The sequence below is a fragment of the Nerophis ophidion genome, linkage group LG19, assembly GCF_033978795.1.
Source record: "Nerophis ophidion isolate RoL-2023_Sa linkage group LG19, RoL_Noph_v1.0, whole genome shotgun sequence".
Lineage (NCBI taxonomy): Eukaryota > Metazoa > Chordata > Actinopteri > Syngnathiformes > Syngnathidae > Nerophis > Nerophis ophidion.
The window spans coordinates 19,936,052-19,961,048 of record NC_084629.1 but is presented as its reverse complement, the minus strand read 5'-3'; the positions used below and the strand labels follow the sequence as shown (position 1 = coordinate 19,961,048).

The 24,997-nt window shown below is 41.5% G+C and overlaps 2 protein-coding genes and 1 pseudogene across 3 annotated transcripts in view; 1 reads left to right on the top strand and 2 right to left on the bottom strand.

The window, feature by feature from the left end:
- Positions 1-24,997, top strand: part of LOC133538140 (trace amine-associated receptor 13c-like) — a 60,660-nt gene that overhangs the window by 24,687 nt on the left and 10,976 nt on the right. For both annotated transcript variants that reach the window (XM_061879481.1, XM_061879482.1), the window contains exon 5: positions 22,400-22,502. The gene's annotated coding sequence lies outside the window, so the exon portion shown is untranslated. The remainder of the gene's footprint in view (positions 1-22,399; positions 22,503-24,997) is intronic.
- LOC133537834 (trace amine-associated receptor 1-like) lies at positions 173-2,837 on the bottom strand (annotated as a pseudogene).
- LOC133538138 (alpha-tectorin-like) lies at positions 1,012-23,940 on the bottom strand. The gene is made up of 18 exons (XM_061879478.1): positions 23,620-23,940; positions 22,438-22,506; positions 22,253-22,350; positions 16,270-16,497; positions 16,116-16,199; positions 12,433-12,538; positions 12,232-12,361; positions 11,918-12,161; positions 11,689-11,845; positions 9,424-9,574; positions 9,152-9,354; positions 5,230-5,364; positions 4,957-5,144; positions 4,712-4,860; positions 4,387-4,632; positions 4,147-4,309; positions 3,975-4,068; positions 1,012-1,144 (listed from the first exon to the last, which is right to left on the bottom strand). Exons 2-17 carry the CDS (start codon positions 22,481-22,483, stop codon positions 3,979-3,981), a joined length of 2,418 nt encoding a protein of 805 aa, XP_061735462.1. The 5' UTR covers positions 22,484-22,506; positions 23,620-23,940; the 3' UTR covers positions 1,012-1,144; positions 3,975-3,978.

Genomic DNA, 24,997 nt, shown 5'->3' with positions numbered 1-24,997 from the left:
TATATTCCACTCTACCCCGTTATAGAGCACTGTATAATGGATAAACCACAGAAACCTCAACTATACATTAGGGGTATATATATATATGTGTATATATATATATATATATATATATATATATATATATATATATATATATTTTTATATATACTCATAAATATGCACACATACACATTTAGATACAAAGGTGTACTGTATATCAAACATCGGAAAAATACAAAAAAATGATTTAATTGGACAAAAAAAATTGTATGATTATGTATTTTTTTACTGTTAAGTGAGACAGAGATTATTTGTAGGAAAGACAGGTCGTCACACATCCCATCACACCATTTTACGTCTCACATGCAGGTTTTACACTGCAGTAGCATGTTCACTCAGTAACGTCAAATAATACAACCGTACAATAATGTTGCATTTATTTGCAACAGTGCGATTACTTTTTATTTTAATGCATTATTTTGACACCCTAGGAGCCACGTTAGAGTATCTGAAGCGTGAGGATGAGTTTGACAGATTTCCTGAACCACGGGTAGAAGAAGGCATAGATGAGAGGGTTGAGGCAGGAGTTCAGGTAGAACAAACACACCAGGAAAGGTTGAAGCCACATTTTCTGCTCGTTGTCGGCCCCCCTGACATCATGTAGAAGTAATACGGCCAGAGGCACCCCTGAGAAGTCCCCACCACCACCCCCAAAGTCGAGGCCGCTTTCACTTCTCTCTTCTGGAAGCCTTGCTGCTGGGATAGCCCGGCACGCATGGTGCGGATCTGGATCTGGGCCGCCAAGAACACTCAAGTACAAAAGCACAATGGTTGTGATGGAGACAATGAAGGTCACCACCATGTCCACCGTCAACTCAACCAAGCTGCTTAAAGTAAAGCATTGACCGTAGCAGGTTGGCAAGATGTCCCCTTGCAAGAGTTTGTTCAGAAGCATCAACGTGAGAAAAATGAGGGGAGCACAGCCAGCACAAACAAACGCACAACCGGGTCCTTTTGAGGGGTGACTTTGGTGGAGTAGCCCAGAGGGTCGCAAATTGCAACGTAGCAGTTAGAGAAACTCTGGCAGAACAGCAGGAATCTCACAGGGAAATCAGAGATTGTCAACGAGAGGAGGATGAAGTTGGTGGGGGTGTAACTTTGCCTGCCACAGAGAGAGAAAAGCACAAAGTGAGTAACGAATGAAAAGCATTACAGGAACAAAACCATATTTTTTTCTTCTAAATTCAGACAAACACTTGAACTTGTGCGGGAATCAACCACTATTAAATAACAGGAGCTAAAATCAACTACTTGAAGTGAGCGATGGCGACTATGACCAGCATGTTGAGGGCAGCGGTGAGAGCAGAGATCATGTGGAGCAGTGGTCCCAAACCACCAGTCCAGAGACTGTGACGAATTTGCTACTGTGCCGCAAAGAAACATTAGTTAATTTATAAATTACTGCATTTTCTCCAATTTAACTTTTGCCTGTCCCACTAAACACACCAATAAGCTTTTTAATAGATGCAACTTACAACTCCTTTGTTACAGTACCCTGCAGGGTCATTGAATATAGCAGGGGTTCTTAAACCTTTTTGACCTCGGGACCCAACCTTTCCACTACAGAGGAGCACGGGGACCACTGCTCCTCTTACTCTTGATCTTGATCATATTCAATAGTTATGTCTAACCTACTTATAGTTTATTTCCTTGTCAAATTATATGAAAGCATGTGTTAATCACAAAGATTATATTCTTGATTCAACAAATAAACCTTAGGTTTAGGTCTGGCTGATTTAAAGTACTAACCAAATAAACAATACATTTACATACAATATGTATTATGTTGTGATAAAATGAATAAACTAATAATAAATATGTTTCTTAACTAAACTGTCAATAAAATTGAAGTGAAAATGAAAATACAGCTTCACTACTTTAGTCATAATTTTTGCGCTTAAGAAATGTCTCTATGACATTAGCACCAGACTTATGCTTGTTTTATTTTGTCATTACTGCCACAAGTGGTGGAAAAATGTATTACAACTGCTGTGCCGCTGCTGCCTATGTGGACCACAGCTGAAAAACACATATATTTAAAGTTAAAGTTAAAGTACCAATGATTGTCACACACACACTAGGTGTGGCCAAATTATTCTCTGCATTTGACCCATCACCCTTGATCACCCCCTGGGAGGTGAGGGGAGCAGTGGGCAGCAGCGGTGCCGTGCCCGGGAATCATTTTTGGTGATTTAACCCCCAATTCCAACCCTTAATGCTGACTACCAAGCAGGGAGGTAATGGGTCCCATTTTTATAGTCTTTGGTATGACTCAGCCGGGATTTGAACTCACGACCTACCGATCTCAGGGCGGACAATTCTAGGGGGCACTCGCAGCCCAACACTGGTTAAGAAACATTGGTGTATAGTATATGCCATTAACGTGCCGGACAACATCTCTTCCCAAAGAAACGCACCCAGGGCTCTCACTACTTCGGCGTTAGAGTGAGTTGATTTCTCATGCTAATTTTTTTCGCTGTTTTTATCTGCCACATGTGGAAAGCCAGTCCGTGAAAATAATGCATACGTTAAACTGGTCCTTGGCCCTCAATGAGGTGGCGACTTGTCCAGGGTATACCCAGCCTTCCGCCCGATTGTAGCTGAGATAGGCGCCAGGGCCCCCCGTGACCCCTAAAAGGAAATAATCGGTAGAAAATGGATGGATGGTGCAAAAAGTTGTTGACCTGCGGGAAGCAGAGTTCCACTTCCTCCATTGCAGGAATCAGAGAGAAAGTGAGGATGGTGCCAACATTTAACTCCATCCTCCTCCCCCAGCCACCTTCAACCATCTTCATTTTGGATGATGTAAGGCTGGGTTCAACCAGTGGGGGCATCCACAAGCCAATAAGTTTTACAAAGTTTTCAAATCAACCCTTTGATCCTGTGAGTTTTACCACTAAATACTTTGACAATAAACCAGCTTCCAGATTTTTCTCTTAAACCATAGCAATATTTTTGTTTAGAAGGCAGGAGGTCCTGTGTTGGAAGTGTCAGCTCTTTTCCATCAAGTACTCCTTCTGGTTCAGCATCAACTGGAACATAAAAGTGTCAGCTCTTTTCCATCAAGTAGTCCTTCTGGTTCAGCATCAACTGGAACATAAATTCTTGTTTTTCCTGCCTTAGGGCTACTGACATAACATTATTGGTCGTTACCATAATACTTGTTGTATCGCCAGCCATGGTATAACGAGACACCATTTAGTGCATTAATGGGTCCAAACAGACTTGGGTATGGACTGGGAAGACCACAAAACAGACCTTCACCAATGTCTTTGTCTTATCTTCTTTCTTGATTTACACTCTGTCCCCACACTGAGGCTTCCGTTTGCGCTTTCTAGTGTAGAGGGTGTTTTTTTAGCCTTTGCCGGCAAACTGTCTTGAGATACTTTATTTTGTATCGTATTGGCATTTCGAATGACTGGTTATTGCGTTTCTATTCCATCCATCCATCCATCTTCTTCCGCTTATCCATAGTCGTGTCTTGGGGGCAGCAGCCTAAGCAGGAAAGCCCAGACTTCCCTCTCCCCAGCAATTTCGTCCAGCTCTCCCGGGGGATCCCAAGGCGTTCCCAGGCCAGCCGGGAGACATACACTTCCCAACGCTTCCTTGGTCTTCCCCGTGGCCTCCTACCAGTCGGACGTGCCCTAAACACCTCCCTAAGAAAGGGTTCAGGGGGCATCCTGACCAGATGCCCAAACCACCTCATCTGGCTCCTATCGATGTGGAGGAGCAGCGGCTTTACTTTGAGCTGCTCCCAGATGACAGAGCTTTTCACCCAATCTCTAAGTGAGAGCCCCGCCCCCCCGGCGGAGGAAACTAATTTCGGCCACTTGTACCTGTGATCTTGTCCTTTCAGTCATAGGTGAGGATGGGAACTTAGATCCCATCCTCGTTTCTGTTATAAACATAAATACATCGCAGGTGTAGTTCACCTGATTAGGCCCAAGCCATGGTAACTATGGAAGGATCTCCTTCGGCGTCAATGGTCGGGAGAGATCTGCGCCTCCTTGCTGCCGGGTTGCACACCTGAAGAGAGTATTTTGAATACAGACAGTTAAGCGCTTGTGTTTTATGGACTTGGTAAAATGGGAAACTCCAAATTACCTGGATGCACGAGTCTCCCTGTTGCACACACAGGTCTACTCTGCAGTGTAGGAAGATTTCGCTGTCTCTACCCAAGAATCTGAACATGTTGAAGGAGAAGTAGTTGGACGTTCCCTGCCCGTTGCCTTCAATGTCCACCGTTGAGTCGGCAGGATTAGGACATCTACTCAGACACAGGAGTGAAGACATGGCCTGGGCAGCCAGCAACATAATCTTTGTTGGCCTCTCAGCACAACTCACCCTGCAGTGATGAGATCGTAACGAATGCTCCCATTTGAAGACAATTGATCTGTAGCCCAGCAGGATTCGGTCACTATAGCGAGGGCGTTTCCCTCCAATCCATACGCCTTGATCTCCACCCAGATTTTCTCATTGAGCAGAACTCCTGTACTCGACTCTATGGGTTGTGTTCTTCCGGGATCGGTGTATGCACTCAGGGTCAGGGTGTAATCCCACTCGCCTGATGTGAGGTGTTTAATCACTGGGCTGCCAAGCAAAAGCACAAACAATATCTTATGAAACATGTCCCAAGTTGCAGCTACGGAAAGAGACACCAACCACGCACCTGTCTTTGATTTTGATGGACAGGCCCTCTGGGTCTGGTTGGTCAAAATGGCAGGAGAAATCCATCTGCACGTTACTGTAACGTGTCACTACACTGGAGATGTTGGGTGTCATGATGACATTTTTGTAGGTTATTTTGCTCGAGTTTGCCTATAGGGTTACATATGCCCAGGCGTTGTTAATGTTCTCGATGCAATCAAACCAAATCGTTTTGTTTTATAATAAGGCAGGAAGTCAGATACAAACCTTGATGATTGCTCCACATGTGTGGTCCCTATCAAAGTTGAACGACACCATGTGGTTCTTATCGTCAATGTCACCTTTGCAGCTCTCGTCGTTGAGGTGTAGCCTTGTGTAGTCGATGCCCTTCTCCAACAGAAGGCAACAGTACATGGTCACGGAAGCAGATGTATGGCTGCAAACTGCCGGCTCACCTGAGTTTTACACAGCAAAAGACGGTATGGATGCATTTCAGCTTCTAAAACCAATCTAGGTTGCTGAGCGTTGTCGTGGACATACCAAACTTGTCTTTGGATCTATAGTCTGATGCAAGAAGAGCCCGGCAAAGACAATGAGCTTTTCCGTCGTAGCTCACGCCGCAGAACTCGTGATCGCTGCAGAACTTGTCCCGGCACATGGCCTCAGGACCGGCAGCTGTAACACAAATACCAAAGGATGTTGCCAACACTTTGCAACCTCTTAAAAAAAGTGACGTTTCTGAATTAATGAGACTGAATGTGTTTTTCCCTCGCCAATTCCCGACCCTTTTGGACTGATAGACGCGTGCTTGTTCGACGTGCTAACTAGCATGGGAATACTTCGGCGGCTACATCCAGCGGCCTGTGAAGCAGCGGGGGCCGTCTACGGAGCAGACGCCAGCGGTGTGATCGGAAACGCGGATGCCGAGCGGGGCTTAAAAAAAGCAGAAGGCTAATCCCCACAGAACACCACTTCCCTCCATCCTGCAGCCGGATTTAAATAAAGGATGCGAGACTACTGGTCTGGGTAAGGAGTCTGTTAAATTAGAACAAGTTTTTTCTGCTTTGAGTGTTTCAGAGTTGGACGTGTGTTTTACCGAGGTGGCTAACTATGATGCGTGCAGTTTATCAAAGCAACAAACAAACAATCGGAAAATCCCCGTTACTGAGGTGGCTAACCATGATGAGTGCAGTTTATCAAAGCAACAATCAAACAATCGGAAAATTCCCGTCGTATCAATTCCTAGATATGGTCGTAATTATACTGAATGCACTGGGCATAATAAACACAACATTATTAATATTGCTACTACGGATAATTTGATCAAAAATTCCCTAAAACAGCCGACTACCTATAATATAGGTTTTTTAAACATAAGATCATTGTCTCCCAAAACGTTGTTAGTTAATGATATTATCAGAGACAACAATCTTAACGTCATCGGTCTCAGCGAAACCTGGCTTAAACCAAACGACTTTTTTGCGCTAAATGAGGCATGTCCTCCTAACTTTACACATGCGCATATTGCCCGTCCGCTTAAAAGGGGTTGGGGGGTCGCACTAATATACAACGAAAACTTTAACCTTAGTCCTAACATAAATAATAAATATAAATCGTTTGAGGTGCTTACTATGAAGTCTGTCACACCGCTCCCTCTACACCTGGCTGTTATCTACCGCCCCCAGGGCCCTATTCAGACTTTATCAATGAATTCTCAGAGTTCGTTGCTGATCTAGTGACACACGCCGATAATATAATCATAATGGGGGACTTTAATATCCATATGAATACCCCATCGGACCCACCGTGCGTAGCGCTCCAGACTATAATTGATAGCTGTGGTCTCACACAAATAATAAATGAACCCACGCATCGCAACGGTAATACGATAGACCTAGTGCTTGTCAGGGGTATCACCGTTTCCAAAGTTACGATACTCCCGTACACTAAAGTATTGTCCGATCATTACCTTATAAAATTCGAGGTTCAGACGCATGTTCGTCAAACTAATAATAATAATAACTGCTATAGCAGCCGCAACATTAATACGGCCACAACGACAACTCTTGCTTACCTACTGCCCTCGGTAATGGCACCATTCCCAAAGTATGTGGGCTCTATTGATAACCTCACTAACAACTTTAACGACGCCCTGCGCGAAACCATTGATAACATAGCACCGCTAAAGTTAAAAAAGGCTCCAAAAAAGCGCACCCCGTGGTTTACAGAAGAAACTAGAGCTCAGAAATTATTGTGCAGAAAGCTGGAACGCAAATGGCGCACGACTAAACTTGAGGTGCACCATCAAGCATGGAGTGATGGTTTAATAACTTATAAACGCATGCTTACCTTAGCTAAAGCTAAATATTACTCAAATCTCATCCACCGTAATAAAAACGATCCTACATTTTTGTTTAGTATGGTAGCATCGCTAACCCAACAAGGGACTCCTTCCAGTAGCTCCACCCACTCAGCTGATGACTTTATGCAATTCTTTAGTAAGAAAATTGAAGTCATTAGAAAGGAGATTAAAGACAATGCGTCCCAGCTACAACGGGGTTCTATTAACACTGACACGATTGTATATACGGCGGATACTGCCCTCCAAAATAGTTTCTCTCGTTTTGAGGAAATAACATTAGAGGAATTGTTACAACGTGTAAATGGAATAAAACAAACAACATGTTTACTTGACCCTCTTCCTGGGAAACTGATCAAGGAGCTCTTTGTATTATTAGGTCCATCAGTGCTAAATATTATAAACTTATCACTTTCCTCGGGCACTGTTCCCCTAGCATTCAAAAAAGCGGTTATTCATCCTCTTCTTAAAAGACCTAACCTCGATCCTGACCTCATGGTAAACTACCGACCTGTGTCTCACCTTCCCTTTATTTAAAAAATCCTTGAAAAAATTGTTGCGAAGCAGTTAAATGAACACTTAGCGTCTAACAATCTATGTGAAACCTTTCAATCCGGTTTCAGGGCAAATCACTCCACGGAGACAGCCCTCGCAAAAATGACTAATGATCTATTGCTAACGATGGATTCTGATGCGTCATTTATGTTGCTGCTCCTCGATCTTAGCGCTGCTTTCGATACTGTCGATCATAATATTTTATTAGAACGTATCAAAACACAAATTAATAATACAACTCTAACATTTGACAACCAAACAATTAAACAAGGCGACAAGGTAAAGAATCTGGGTATTATCTTCGACCCAACTCTCTCCTTTGAGGCACACATTAAAAGCGTTACTAAAACGGCCTTCTTTCATCTCCGCAATATCGCTAAAATTCGCTCCATTCTGTCCACTAAAGACGCTGAGATCATTATCCATGCGTTTGTTACGTCTCGTCTTGATTACTGTAACGTATTATTTTCGGGTCTCCCCATGTCTAGCATTAAAAGATTACAGTTGGTACAAAATGCGGCTGCTAGACTTTTGACAAGAACAAGAAAGTTTGATCACATTACGCCTGTACTGGCTCACCTGCACTGGCTTCCTGTGCACTTAAGATGTGACTTTAAGGTTTTACTACTTACGTATAAAATACTACACGGTCTAGCTCCATCCTATCTTGCCGATTGTATTGTACCATATGTCCCGGCAAGAAATCTGCGTTCAAAGGACTCCGGCTTATTAGTGATTCCCAAAGCCCAAAAAAAGTCTGCGGGCTGTAGAGCTTTTTCATTTCGGGCTCCAGTACTCTGGAATGCCCTCCCGGTAACAGTTCGAGATGCCACCTCAGTAGAAGCATTTAAGTCTCACCTTAAAACTCATTTGTATGCTCTAGCCTTTAAATAAACTCCCTTTTTAGACCAGTTGATCTGCCGTTTCTTTTCTTTTTCTTCTATGTCCCACTCTCCTTTGTGGAGGGAGTCCGGTCCGATCCGGTGGCCATGTACTGCTCGCCTGTGTATCGGCTGGGGACATCTCTGCGCTGCTGATCCGCCTCCGCTTGGGATGGTTTCCTGCTGGCTCCGCTGTGAACGGGACTCTCGCTGCTGTGTTGGATCCGCTTTGGACTGGACTCTCGCGACTGTGTTGGATCCATTATGGATTGAACTTTCACAGTATCATGTTAGACCCGCTCGACATCCATTGCTTTCCTCCTCTCCAAGGTTCTCATAGTCATCATTGTCACCGACGTCCCACTGGGTCATTATTGTCACCGATGTCCCACTGGGTGTGAGTTTTCCTTGCCCTTATGTGGGCCCACCGAGGATGTCGTAGTGGTTTGTGCAGCCCTTTGAGACACTAGTGATTTAGGGCTATATAAGTAAACATTGATTGATTGATTGATAGTACTCATAGAGTCCTACATTCTTACTAGTAGTAGTACTAGGACAGCGTGTAGTCCCGGTTACTCTTATATGAGTTTTAACTCCAGTTAACTTTCTCAAAAATTGGTTATTGCTGGATTTTGTTGGCAAGAACCTTCTATTGCAATCTCCTTACCGCATCCAGCCGTCGACCTCCAGTCCTCCACTGTGATGTTGTTTTGCTGGCGACAGGCTCTGGCATAGGCCTCCATCAAGTGGCATTTGAGGCCATCCACTGCGGGGGACTGGCACAAATTGCTGATGCAGGCCGAAACGAAGGGCTCAGGGTCGATTTGCATGTGGCACCGAGTGAACGGATCTTGCCACATGAGTTGACACCTACCAAGCAGACATGAAAACCCCGTCACTCGCAAGTATTTAATGTGTTCTTTTGAAACAAGTGTTTACCATTCAGTCGAAGCGTTGCAGTTGATCATTCCATCCTTAGCTTCTTCATGTTGTGTCTCACACCCAGCAATGCTGTGCTCTGAGACTCTCTCCTCACTCAAATCCACGGAGGAATTTCCACATAATCCATGCACGGCAGCTGCACTTTCACCTGTTAAAATATTTTGGACTGAACAGGAAGTCACTGCATGCATGTGTTGATGCCGTGTAACTGGCAAGTGGCTTAGCAATAATGACTTGCTGTAGATGTCGATGACAATGATACAACAAATAGCGAAATATATGGAACCATTTTTCATTGAAGTGACCCCTCTGGTTTTCAATTTTTATGCTTAAAAGCAGTCGATCATATATGTCCACATCAGCTTTTTGATGATAATAATAATAACATGTTGTACTTGATGGGTTATACAATATGGTTGGCAGCATGAGCAGGACAAATTTAAGCAGGTTCTGCTGTACCATGCAATTGAGCTACTATGCCTATAGGATTTGGTCCATACATATTTGAACAACAAACGCCAGATATTTCAAACTTCCTAAGCTAGACCGTGCCATTAAACAAGGATTCATGTAGATTTCAGAGGTGCATAGACCATTAGGCTGAGTCCTCTGGACAGTGCATCTCCAGGATTGGGTCACTGATCATTTTGTGGGCGGTCTTATTTACGTGCCGCCACATTGACAGCGTCTTCTCCCCATCATCCATGATGTAATTTTGAGGGCTTCAATAGCCAGTCTACTGACTGACCTATGCACTAATTTGTACAAAACCCAAAACCAGTGAAGTTGGCACGTTGTGTAATTCGTAAATAAAAACAGAATACAATGATTTGCAAATCCTTTTCAACCTATAGACTGCAAAGACATGATTTTTAATGTTTGAACTGAGAAACTTCTTTTGTTTTTGCAAATAATCATTAACTTAGAATTTAATGGCAGCAACACATTGCAAAAAAGTTGGCACATTTTTACAACTGTGTTACATGGCCTTTCCTTTCAACAACACTCAGTAAATGTTTGGCAACAGTCCAGGGTCTCCGTTGTTGTATTTGACGCTTTATATTGTGCCACACATTTTCAATGGGAGACAGATTACAGGCAGGCTAGTCGAGTCTTTTACTACAAAGCTACGCTGTTGTAACACGTGCAGAATGTGGCTTGGCATTGTCTTGCTGAAATATGCAGGGGCGTCCATGAAAAAGACATTTCTTGGATGGCATCATATGTTGCTCCAAAACCTGTATGTACCTTTCAACATTTTTGGTGCCTTCACATGCCTTGCGCACTAATACACCCCCGTACCGTCACAGATGCTGGCTTTTGAACATGTCACAAATAACAGTCCGGTTGGTTATTTCCCTCTTTGGTCCGGAAGAAACGACATCCACAGTTTCCAAAAACAATTTGTTTGTGAATTACTGAACATTTCATGGAAGTTGCTTTTACTGTATACCCAACCATGGCACCCACCTGTTCCCAATTAGCTTGTTCATCTGTGGGATGTTCCAAATAAGTGTTTGATGAGCATTCCTCAAGTTTTTTAGTTCTTTTTGCCACTTTTTTGAAACATATTGCATGGATCACATTCCAAATAAGCTAATAATTGCAAAAAATTAAGTTTCTCAGTTCGAACATTACATATCTTGTCTTTGCAGTTCATTCAATTGAATATAGGTTGAAAAGGATTTGCAAATCATTGTACTGTCCACCTGTGTTGGCCCTGCGATGAGGTGGTGACTTGTCCAGATGTAGTCCGCCTTCCGCCCGATTGTAGCTGAGATAGGCTCCAGCACCCCCCACGACCCCAGGAAGGATAAGCGGTAGGAAATGGATGGATGGATGTATTCTGTTTTTATTTTCCATTTACACAACCTGCCAACTTCACTGGTTTTGGGTTTTGTACAAGAAAAGTAAACATCAGAGAATGTGCTGTATGTAGGAACCAGTTTGGTCCACATCAAGGGGATTGAAAAAAAAAGAAGAAGCTTACTAACTAGAGCGTCAGACCGAAATAGCAAAATTGCGCGAACCACTTTGAGTACTTTTCTTCCACGTATGGAGATGTCAGCTGACGTCACAATTGGGGAAAATTCCAAATAGCTCGTTTGAAGGAAGTATGAAGGAAGGCGGGATTGTTTTATGAGCATCTCCGCCATAGTTATGAAGATCTCAAATAAACAAAAGCAGGTACCAATTGGTTAAAAATGTTGGATATGCATAATAAGTATCCTTTCAGTAAACAATAATGACTTCTGTTCATACCCTTCAGGTGGATCTGCACCGTGTTGCCATCAAAGAAGACTGTAACTGTGTAGTTGGACTGCGATATTTTAACAGTCACTCCGCTCTGGCCCTTGGTTAGTTCCACTCCATGGACAACTGTAGCTGTGGTGTCGAGGGCTTGGGAAATTTCATTTATCTTGACAGCGACAGAAGACCACAATAGACATCTCAGTGAAGTGATCTTTCTGTAGTGGAGATGAACTCTTACCTCCACTCGGCCACCTTGTAGTAGCTTCAACTTAGCATCTTGCTTGTCCAGGTGCACAATCACATGGTCCAAGAAGCTGACGTCCTTGCGGCGCCGCTCCTTGAATACGCCCTGGATCCGGATGTTTGGGACGGCCTCGGACTTCATCAGAGTGTATCCGCAACGGTCAGTCACAGTGTGAACGCGGCCGACAAAATCGATGACCGTGGAGGCGGTCAAAGTGCACATGGCGTCAAAGGCGCAGCTGATGGAATAGATACAGGTATGCAAAGACAATGGTTTGAATAAATCATCTGGGCTTGTTGTGGATTTACCTGCCATTGCCTTGGCAGTGGTGCATCGGTACACAATCGCTGACCACGGTGGCGAGACCATTCACGTCGCACGTGACGGTAGCGCAGACGTCTGGGTTTCTAATGGTGGTATTGATCATGTAAACAGAACCTGCCATTTGGGAGATTTGGTTGGCGTTTCCTTGTTTTAAACCGGCTCCATGAGCTATTGGATCAGCTGACCTGAGAGTCGGCATCCGCTCATGTCTGTGATGACGCCCATGCTCGTCTCGTTGGCTTGAAACACGTGCTTGGAAACCGTTTGGCCTTTTACCTGTGCATATGCCACCTGGACCAACGACATTTGTATCCAGTAGAAGATATCAGGCGAAGACAATCTGTCCAACGTTGCAACATACTGTATATTTCCATGCCCTAAACCGGGGGTCGGCAACCCACAACTCTGTAGCCACATGCGGCTAGTGCCCTTGTGGCTCCTTGGAGCTTTTTCAAAAATGTATGAAAACTAAAGAAGATTAGGGAAAAATATATTTTTGTTTTAATATGGTTTCTGTCAAACACAACACAAACCTTTCTAATTGTTAGAAAGCCCGCTGTTTAATATGTTTGTGTTTATGCTTCACTGATATGAGTGTTTGTTGAGCGCTGTTTTGTCCTTCTAATTTTAGCGGTCCTAAAAACTCACCGTAGTCGTGTGGACTGCAACGCAGCAGTTTGTTTCAATGTACAGCTTTTTTTGATGCTGTCACAGAAAGACGTGTTTTATGCCACTCCTTATTTGTCTCATTTTGTCCACCAAACGTTTTATGCTGTGCGTGAATGCACAAAGGTGAGGTTTCTTGATGTTATCGACTTGTGTGGAGTGCTAATCAGGCATATTTGGTCACTGAATGACTGCAAGCTAATCTATGCTAACATGCTATTTAGGCTAGCTGTATGTACATATTGCATCAATTTGCCTCGTTTGTAGGTATATTTGAGTTAATTTTATTTATTTTACTTATGTCCTCTCTATATCCATCCATCAATTTTCTACCGCTTATTCCCTTTGGGGTCACGGGAGGCGCTGGTGCTTATCACAGCTACAATCGGGCGGAAGGCAGTGTACACCTTGGACAAGTCGCCACCTCATCGCAGGTCCTCTCTGTATTTAATATATATTTGCATGTCTCATGACACAATCTGTATATAATATTGGCTGCTTTTCTGATGGTTATGTGTGTGCCATATTGTTCCAGACCCCAGCAAACATTCATTACCCAGCTTGCAAGGATTGTCAGAAATCCATTAGAAGAAGATAGCCTGCCGTTTCCTATGAAGTGGATTGATTGATTGATTGATTGATTGATACTTTTATTAGTAGATTGCACAGTTCAGTACAAATTCCGTACAATTGACCGCTAAATGGTAACACCCGAATAAGTTTTTCAACTTCAAGTCGGGGTCCAAGTTAATCAATTCATGGACTCACACATCTATGCATATGGCCATTCTAAGCTAGTAATTTCCAGTAGTTACCTCACCCTCTGAGATACCTCCATTTTACTAATGTTTTCCAATGTTGTAATAATGTGTAGATTAGATATAAAATTCCAACATTTCTGTCAATGAAGATTTGCGTCAGCCTGCGACACAGTCATTTTGATAGTAGGCTAATATAAACACTTACACCGTGTGTTGCCTTCATTATAACACTTATGTAAGGCTTTTAATTTTTTGCGACTTCGGACGGTTATGTTTTTAGTATTTTTGGTCCAATACGGAGGGCTCTTTCAACATTTTGGGTTGCCGACCCCTGCCCTAAACCAATGAGGTGCTCTGGGATTTGGGGCACTAATGTCTTTGGAGTTCTATTAAACTTTGAATTCAAGGATTCAATTGTTAATACAGGTCACTCTTTAACATGATTAGAAAAAGTATCTTTCCCACCGTACTGAGGTCCCAATTGTACCAATTTAGGCCCTGAATGGGTCTGGGGAGATCCCAAAATGGTCCCAGTGATTAAAATTGGGTACTCAAAAAGGTCCCCTGGTTCTATGCTCTGCCCCCGGACTCTTTTGGTAATTTTTTTTATTCTTGGGCACCGGAACTTTTAAAGCTAAGCGTATTTTGGGGCACTTTATGACCTTTAAAGGAAGATAGTCATTTTGGGGTAATTTGGGACCTTTGTTAGTCGATTCCTGAGTTCATTGACTATTTTGTATCAAGTGGGTAGGCGCCAATCACTTTGGGGCAAATTGTGATGAAAAAGTGCTCCTAAAGAAGACAACCCCGTTTATTTATTTCCCTAACCCGTCTGAGAAACCTTACCCATCCTGATAGTGTTCTTAACTTGAGCTGACATGTTGACGCTGTCCGCTGCTGTTTGTTTAAAGCAGGGGTGCCCACACTTTTTCTGCAGGCAAGCTACTTTTCAATTGACCAAGTCGCGGGGAATTAACTTCATTCATATATATCATTTATATTGATTTATTTATGAAAGAGAGGTTTTTGTTAACACGTTCAAGCTGTTTAATGATAATACAAGCATGTTTAACACATATAGATTCCTTTTTTTTCTATGAAGACAAGATTATAAGTTGGTGTATTACCTAATTCTGATGACTTGCATTGATCGGAATCAGACAGTAATGCTGATAACATCCAAATTTTCAAATGGAGGAGAAAATAGTCTTCCTTTCTGTCCAATACCACATGAAAGTGGTTGGCTTTTGGCATCTTATTTGTCCATCTTCCATACTCCTTTTTATACACTTTACAAGAAATAACATTGGTGGCAAACTCCATAGCTTGCTAGCTCGTGCACGCTGGCTTTCTGAGACTCTTATTTTGTTAATGCAGGCAGGATGAAGCAGTGCTTTTATTGTGAAGACAGGAACTGTGCAGTCGGCCTTTAGAGTTTTGACAGCAGGTGAGGCGCGAGAGTCTCTTGAAATTAAAAAGTGTTTCTTGCCTTCTTGTCCGTCGTTTTTACTTAATAATGATCTGGCAGCAGCAGCCAGCATCATCTCACAAGACCCTCAGATGCCGTGAATATCAATCAAGTGACGAAAGTGACGTCTTGGTGAAGATTGATGATCGCTAATTTTTAGGTCTATTTTTTTAATGCCTGGCTAGCGATTGACTGACACACCCTTGACGATTGACTGACACACCCTCGGCGATCGACTGAACACCCTTGGTGATCAACTGACACACCTTCCACGATCGACTGACACACCCTCCGCGATCGACTGACACACCCTCGACGATAGACTGACACACCCTTGGCGATGGACTGACAGACCCCTTCGTGATCGACTGATACACCGTCCGCGATCGACTGACACACTTTTCGCGATCGACTGACACTGCGCAATTGACTGACTCACCCTCCACGATCGACTGACACACCCGCTGCGATCCGACTGACACACTTCCCGCTATCCGACTGACACACCTTTTGTGATCGACTGACACGGCCTTTGCGATCGACTGACACACCTTCCACGATTGACTGACACACCCTCCGCGATCGACTGACACACCCTCCGCGATCGACTGACACACCCTTGGCGATCGACTGACACACCCTCTGCGATCGACTGACACACCCTTGGCGATCGACTGACACACCCCCCGTGATCGACTGACACACCCTTGGCGATCGACTGACACAGCCTCCACAATCGACTGGCACACTCCTCGCGATCGACGTAATGGGCACGCCTGGTTAAAAGCAAGCACCTGCTAGATCACATACCGTCCCAACCTTTCTGCCTCACCTTTGCCCTACACTTTGCTGCAAAGACTACAAATGGTTAGTCCTTTTGAACATGGATCAACTTAGACTATTTATTTTCTTTTTTTTTCCATGCTGCTGTGACAAGACCGGTGTTTTCTGAGGAAACTGGTGCTTCTCTTACAAGATCCGTGTCTGTGTATCCAGAATAAGTCCTGATAGCCAGAATGGCTTGCGCTCCGAAGTTGCCCAGTTCCACTTGTTGAATCTGTCAACATGTAAGTAAATAAATAAACAACAGCGACATTTTGTGAGGTTAGCTAACCTTAGAAACCTACCTCAGAATATTGATGATCTTTCAAAGGTATCACGTTGACACACTTCCCGGCATGCTTCAGTGCTGGCAACATCTTATGGACCCCGGATCCCGTTGGTATCTCGTGTGCGAGTACGGACCAGTTGCCTCTGTCCGCCGTCCCTCCCGACATCACGATGCAGTCGTTTTGGGCGCCCTCTTCGTAGGCGCCGTTGAAGCAGAGTGCAAAGCGGTTGTCGTTGAACGCCGCCTTTTGTCATGTAAAAATAGGAAATGGTGAAAGCTGTGTTGTTGTAGGTGCCCTTTGTGGTAGTGAAGTGTAATTACAAGAGTTTGCCTTAACTGTTTAGTGCAGGGGTGTCCAAACTTTTTGACCTGGGGGGTTGCGTTTGGCTAAAAGAATTTGGTCAGGGGCCAAAAGTCGGCTGCATGCTGCATGCAATATGTATATATATATATATATATATATATATATATATATATATATATATACAGTGTATATATATATATATATATATATATATATACAGTATATATATATATATATATATTTATATATATTTATATATATATATATATATATGTATATATATATATATATATATATATATATATATATATATATGTCTTGATTGGATTATCCAGAGAATAGTGCTCGATACCGTGGTAGAGCGCAATATGTAGGTGTGGGAAAAAATCACAAGACTACTTCATCTCTACAGATCTGTTTCATGAGGGGTTCCCTCAATCATCAGGAGATTTTAATGGAAGCATTCACATACAATGGTTTATATAGAGCACAGAGTGGGTGGGTACAAGCAGGCGTAGGGTGTGGTGATTGGCTCATGTGTTACCTAGGAGGTGTTTCCGTCTATGGCGGCATCTTGAAATGATTTCACTGCGCTTGTTGAGGGATGATAGATCTGGATGATATATAATAAACAGTTTCTCTTTTAAGCATAGGTGGCATCTTTTATTACCACTGTTGTAAGGTGTGCTGGATGCAAGAATTTGCCATGTTATTGAATATTCAACATTATTGTCTTTGAGGTTCCAAATGTGTTTGCTGAGTTCTGTAGAATTCTGCAAAGTCTGGTTTCTAAAGGAGGCGTTGTGATTATTCCATCTTGTTTTGAACGCTCCTTCGGTTAATCCTACGTACGTGTCGGATGTGTTAATGTCCTTGCGTATTACCTTTGCTTGGTAAACGACTGATGTCTGTAAGCACCTTCCGTTGAGAGGGCAATCAGGTTTCTTGCGACAGTTACATTCATTATTGGTTTCAGAGTCGTTTAGTCTGGGGGTAGGCAGTCCTTTTGCAATTGCTTTGTTGTGGTTTGAAATGATTTGTTGCATGTTATTCATACAGCTGTAGCTCAATTTAATGTTGTTCTTGTTGAATATTTTTCTTAGGGTGTTGCCTTTGGGGAAGTGTTTGTCGATCAGAGTGAGGAACTTGCGGCCGATGTTGGTTGAGACGTCTTTGCTGAATGGCGGATTGTACCAGATGATGTTGTTTCGTTTTCTGCTCTTTTTTGGTTGGTTTCCTGGGGTGGGTTCATAGGTGAGGGTGAAGTTGTATCCGCTTTCATCAAGTGCTTTCTGGTACGGGGGGGTTGCTTGGTCGAATTCAGCTTTGCTGGATGACAGCATCGATAGCCTTTTATTAATTCCGGTAGGTATTCTTTTCGTGGTGGTGGGTGGGTGGTTGCTGTCGTGGTGCACGTATTGGAGTGTTGTGTTGGGTTTCGTGAATGGTTGGTAGCTGTTATTTCTCAGGTTGAAAGTGACGTCGAGGAAGTTGACGGTTTGCTTGTTGGCTTCAATCGTGATCCGTAGGCCATTTTCTTTGAAGATTTGGCATATGCGCTTCTTGGTGTTCTCGCTGCTCCTTGGCGAGGCGCGGCACACTGCCAGTCCGTCATCACGGTAAATACCAAGGTTCAGGTTGAGGCTAGCAAGCTGGGAGAGGAGGAAACTCCCAACGAGTTCGCACGTTTCTGCTCCGTCAAAACTCCCCATAGTAACGTCAAATGTTGAATGTGATTTTTTCCCACACCTACATATATATATATATATATATATATATATATATATATATATATATATATATATGTGTGTGTGTATTTATGTATGTATATTGATTGGCAACACTAAATTGGCCCTAGTGTGTGAATGTGACTGTGAATGTTGTCTGTCTATCTGTGTTGGCCCTGCAATGGGGTGGCGACTTGTCCAGGGTGTACACTGCCTTCCGCCCGATTGTTGCTGAGATAGTCACCAGCACCCCCGTGGATAGGCACCAGCACCCCCGCGACCCCAAAGGGAATAAGCGGTAGAAAATTGATGGAAATATATATATATATATATATATATTTATATGTATATATATATTTATTTATTAGGGGGGTAACGGTACGTGTATTTGTATTGAACTGTTTCGGTACGGGGATTTCAGTACGGTTCGGAGGTGTACCGAACGAGTTTCCATACGGACATATTATGTATCGCACCGCAGGTTGTGTAAACAATGCAGAGCGAGGCACAACACACGTCAGGCTAGCAGCGACCGGGCTAGGACAACATGCAAAAGCCAGAGCTGGAAGACCATCCTGCCTCGTTAACATCTCCCGTTTGGGAACACTTTGGCTGCGCGGTGCATTACAACAATGGAGGACAGAGGTTTGCCGACATTGTTCAGCAGCAGTAGGGTACGCTTCTGCCAGCACGTCATACATGCCAACTCCTTTGAAGCGTCACCACCGCATTCAAGCAGCCTCTCCTCGGCGAGTCAGGCAGGGCTGAAGCAATAACAAATGTTTTTATAGCAGCAGATTTAAGACCGTCCATCCATCCATCCATTTTCTACCGCTTGTCCCGTTCGGGGTCGCAGGGGGTTGCTGTATTGCATTAAAAACTAGATTTTGACCCACTTCTATGTTGGAAGAACAAAAAGCCCATAAATCCTCTTACTGCCAAGTTAGCCAGGCGCTTGATATGTAGGAAGGTTTTGTTAAGAAACCATTCTGAGCCTTATCTTAACTTATTTTTTATTTTATATATGTTGACCATATTAACTTTGGCAATGGACCCTGTGTGTATATGTATGTTATGCCATTGTTTACAAATTTGGTAACAACCCAAAAATGTATATTATGTTGTTTTCTTACAGTACTGAAAATTAACCGAACCGTGACCTCTAAACTGAGGTACGTACCGAACCGAAATATGTATATATACTGTATATATATATACATATATATATATATATATATATATATATATATATATATATATATATATATATATATATGTATATATGTATGTATGTACAAACCCCGTTTCCATATAAGTTGGGAAATTGTGTTAGATGTAAATACAAACGGAATACAATGATTTGCAAATCCTTTTCAACCCATATTCAATTGAATACACTACAAAGACAATATATTTGATGTTCAAACTCATAAACTTTATTTTTTTTTTGCAAATAATAATTAACTTAGAATTTCATGGCTGCAACACGTGACACAGTAGTTGGAAAAGGGCATGTTCACCACTGTGTTTCATCACGTTTTCTTTTAACAACACTCAATAAACCTTTGGGAACTGAGGAGACACATTTTTTTAAGATTTTCAGGTGGAATTCTTTCCCATTCTTGTTTTATGTACAGCTTAAGTTGTTCAACAGTCCGGGGTCTCCGATGTGGTATTTTAGGCTTCATAATATGCCACACATTTTCAATGGGAGACAGGTCTGGACTACAGGCAAGCCAGTCTAGTACCCGCACTCTTTTACTATGAAGCCACGCTGTTGTAACAAGTGACTTGGCATTGTCTTGCTGAAATAGGCAAGAGAGTCCATGATAACGTTGCTTGGATGGCAACATATGTTGTTCCAAAACCTGTATGGACCATTCAGCATTAATGGTGCCTTCACAGATGTGTAAGTTACCCATGCCTTGGGCACTAATACACCCCCATACCATCACAGATGCTGGCTTTTCAACTTTGCACCTAGAACAGTCCTGATGGTTCTTTTCCTCTTTGGTCCTGAGGACACGACATTCACCGATTCCAAAAACTATTTGAAATGTGGACTCGTCAGACCACAGAACACTTTCCTACTTTGCAGCAGTCCATCTTAGCTTACCTCGGGCCCAGTTAAGCCGGCGGGGTTTCTGGGTGTCGTTGATGAATGGCTTTGGCTTTTCACAGTAGTTTTAATTTGCACTTACAGATGTAGCGACAAACTGTAGTTACTGACAGTGGTTTTCTGAAGTGTTCCTGAGCCCATGTAGTGATATCCTTTACACACTGATGTCGCTTTTTGATGCAGTACCGCCTGAGGGAACGAAGGTCTGTTATATTATCGCTTACGTGCAGTGATTTCTCCAGATTCTCTGAACCTTTTGATGGTATTACAGACCGTAGAGGGTGAAATTCCTAAATTCCTTGCAATGGCCCGTTGAGAAATGTTGTTCTTAAACTGTTTGACAATTTTCTCATGCATTTGTTCACAAAGCAGCTTTTACAGACCATCATGGCACCCACCTGTTCCCAATTAGCCTGCACACCTGTGGGATGTTCCAAATACGTGTTTAATGAGCATTCATCAACTTTATCAGTATTTATTGCCACCTTTCCCAACTTCTTTGTCACGTGTTGCTGGCATCAAATTCTAAAGTTAATGATTATTTGCAACAAAAAAAAGTGTTTATCAGTTTGAACATCAAATATGTTGTCTTTGTAGCATATCCAACTGAATATGGGTTGAAAAGGATTTGCAAATCATTGTATTCCGTTTATATTTACATCTAACACAATTTCCCAACTCATATGGAAACGGGGTTTGTATGTATATATATATGTGTATGTATATATATATATATGTGTGTGTGTGTATGTATATATATATATATATATATATATGTATGTATTTGAATGTATATATCTGTATATGTGTATATATACATATATATATATATATATATATGTATATATATGTACAGTATGTATATACATTTTCATGACTATTTACATTGTAGATTGTCACTGAAGGCATCAAAACTATGAATGAACACATGTGGAGTTACGTACTTAACAAAAAAATGGTGAAATAACTGAAAACATGTTTTATATTCTAGTTTCTTCAAAATAGCCACCCTTTGCTCTGATTACTGCTTTGCACACTCTTGGCATTCTCTCGATGAGCTAACTTCTTCAAGACTATTGGAAAACGATTTCAGGTAACTACCTCTTGAAACCCATCGAGAGAATGCCAAGAGTGTGCAATGCAGTAATCATATATATCAATCCAAGTTCATTTGAATAGTCCTTATTCACAAATGCCTCAAAGGGCTGCACAAACCACAACGATAATGTGTGTGTGTGTGTGTGTGGGTGTGGGTGTGGGTGTGTGTGTGTGTGTGTGTGTTTGTGTGTGTGTGTGTCTACATATTATAATAAATAATTAATATAATTATAATTTGATATTAAGCGTATGTGAAAGTTCAACGACTACTTTTTCTTCTGTGATGAGCTCTTTAAAGCTTTGTAATCAAGCAGAAATACCAAGCAGCTAAAAGTCAAACATGGACAAGTGCAGGGAGAGCATTCTGCATTTTACCCATCATACCTTGCAGTGGATTTAAATGTGTAAATTCAATCTTTTTTTTTTATAGTGGTGGCACGTATTCTTTTTTTTAATAGTGGCGAAAACATTAAAGCAGCAGGGTGTGTTACATGTGACCATGTGCGTTGATATTTTGTGCTGGTTGAATTTTTTTTTTCTTCACCCCGACTAGGAAAGGTTGTTTGGATTGGGTCCTATAAATAAATGTTGTGCTTCAAATATTGACAAAGGTTATCTAAATGTGATCCAAAATCACCTTCCACAGCCAAATGTTTGTGATTGAACTTGCGCAAAATGTAAATGGACAAATCACATTGTCCCACTAGCCGGGATTTGGACATCCTAGGTTTAGTGACTTTGCAGTTCTCACATATAATTTGTTGTACTTTTGTCCGAAGTATGTGATGGGACAGTCGGTGATGTCCATCTCTCCAGACCTGGTAAAAGTCCAGTCCATTGCGCCAGCACCTGAGTGTTGAAACATGTTTAACAAAAAAAAACTTTTTTTTTGTTGCAGTTTTGGGAGGAAGAGGAGCAATCTTTATGTGGTCATACCTGTCTGAAGGCCAAGCACTGCCAGGTAGAGAAGGAAGCAGGACATGATGGAGGTGCACTCACAGGTAGCTGAAAAAACACACAAATATTATATATATATATATATATATATATATATATATATATATATATATATATATATATATATATATATATATATGTATGTATGTACATATATATATATATACATATATATGTATGTATGTACATATATATATATATATATATATGTATGTACATATATATATATATATATATATATATTTGTAAAAGAAGAACTACTTTTTGATGAATAACCAATCAGTTGTGTTGTCATTGTAATAATTACTATTTTTTCTAATCAATTATATAAAAAAATAATACCAGTTATTATAAGTTAATTAGTTTACAAACATATACATATATATATATTTATATATATATATATATATATATATATATATATATATATATATATATATATATGTGTGTGTGTGTGTGTGTTCGTGCGTGCGTGTGTGTGTGTGTGTGAACCAATATACAATTAGTTTACCATATCTGCACTTTTTTGCTTGCAATTAGTATTATTATGATGTAACTCATTAAAATATTTGAAATACAACATTTTACAGTCACAAACCTTTTGATTATATGTATTACATATATATAAGTTTTTGTAAATGTTCTTAAAAAAAAAAAGGGTGTTATACTTGTATAGCGCTTTTCTACCTTCAAGGTACTCAAAGCGCTTTGACACTATTTCCACATACACACATTCACACACTGATGGCGGGAGCTGCTATGCAAGGCCCTAACCACGATGCATCAGGAGCAAGGGTGAAGTGTCTTGCTCAAGGACACAACGGACGTGACTAGGTTGGTAGAAGGTGGGGATCGAACCAGGAACCCTCAGGTTGCTGGCACGGCCACTCTCCCTACTGCGTCATGCCGTCCCCTATGAAATTATATTGTTCATTTTACCACACTGTAAAAAAAAATGTACGGTAAGAAACTGGCAGAATTTTCTTGTGAAATTGACGGTGGTTTTTACACCAAATTACTACACAGAATAATTTTTGACTGTAAAAGCTACTGAAATGTTTACAGTTTACAAAATTAATTAAACAAATAATTTACCGGTACTCTATTATTATTCAATATGATTATTCAGTATAGTAAGTTTGTTTGAGTTTTGAGTCCCACCTTGTCATTGAAGTCTGTTGTGGTTTTGTGAGCGTGCTCGGTGGTCTCCGGTCTTCTGTTTGCATGCTGGGGACAAACAGGCTCTGTCTTTATGGTCGTGAGGACTTCCAACATCTACACCTTGGCGTCATGCAACATTCCACATGTTTTGTTGTTGTTGGTCTTTTAGCTGCTGACGATGCTAATTATCACCTGACAGTGTGATGTGGAAAACACACACCTGTCCCCAACTGGTAAAGTCACATGATGTAAAATGTGAGTGTCGATTATCGTCTTGTCACTGCTTGATGACTCTGGAAAGACCAAAACAAACACTCTCTTCTGAGTGAGCTCATTTGTTTCGAATTACATGGATTTCACAATTGCTGTCTTAGATTTCTAACGATAGGAAGAGGCAATTCCTGAAGGAAGTGCTTGTGAATGCTCCAATGCTGAAGTTGAACTGAAATGCTGACAGAGTGTAGTATGAATGTAAGAATAGTTTGAATGTTGAAGAGTTAATTTCCAGGAAAACTGGAATTTGGTTTGGAACTTGGGAAAGTGTTAGTTTGAATGCTCAGGGTGAGTGGAATGGGTTGATGTTGGAATGGTATGAATAGGTTGAAAAAAATGGGAATTGTGCAAATTGAATTTCCAGGAAGTTCCCATTGAAACGAATGTCCCATTCGTTTCAATGGGAACTTCCTGGAAACTTGAGAATTTGGGGTGAAGCAGGATTTTTTTTAAATGCTTAGAAGCATGAATGTCTGGCATGAGCTGAATTGGTTGGTGTTGGAATTGTTTAAATCGGTCAAGAAATATTGAAGTAGTAATAGTTTTGTAATTAAAAAATTTTTAAGTTCTTAAACCAACTTGATTTTTTCGTCTTGACTAAGAGGAATATTTTGAAAGTGTAACGGTTGAAAACTGTGAAAGGAGTCATCGCACTAAAAAAGGTTGGAAACGAGGTTAGAAAAAAACAGGAATTCCTGGAAATGTGTTGAACGTGGAAAAATGGTTGTTTGATTTTCCAGGATGAGTTGAGTGTGTTGCATGCGGAATGGTTTGAATTGGTTGAAGAATGTGGGAATTGTGGAAGTTTTAAAAATGGAAAAATGGTTGTTTGATTTTCCAGGATGAGTTGAGTGTGTTGCATGTGGAATGGTTTGAATTGGTTGAAGAATGTGGGAATTGTGGAAGTTTTAAAAATGTACAATTAATTTTGAATGTGGAAAATGTCCCTAAAAATTAGGAATTGTGGGAAATCCTGGATTTTTTTTTTATAATTGTCAAAGTAGAGCACACAATTCCTGAACAGGCTGAATATTTTGAAGTTGGAATGGTTTGAATCGGATACAAACATGTGGGAATTGTGGAACTTTGAAAAATGTCCCATTCA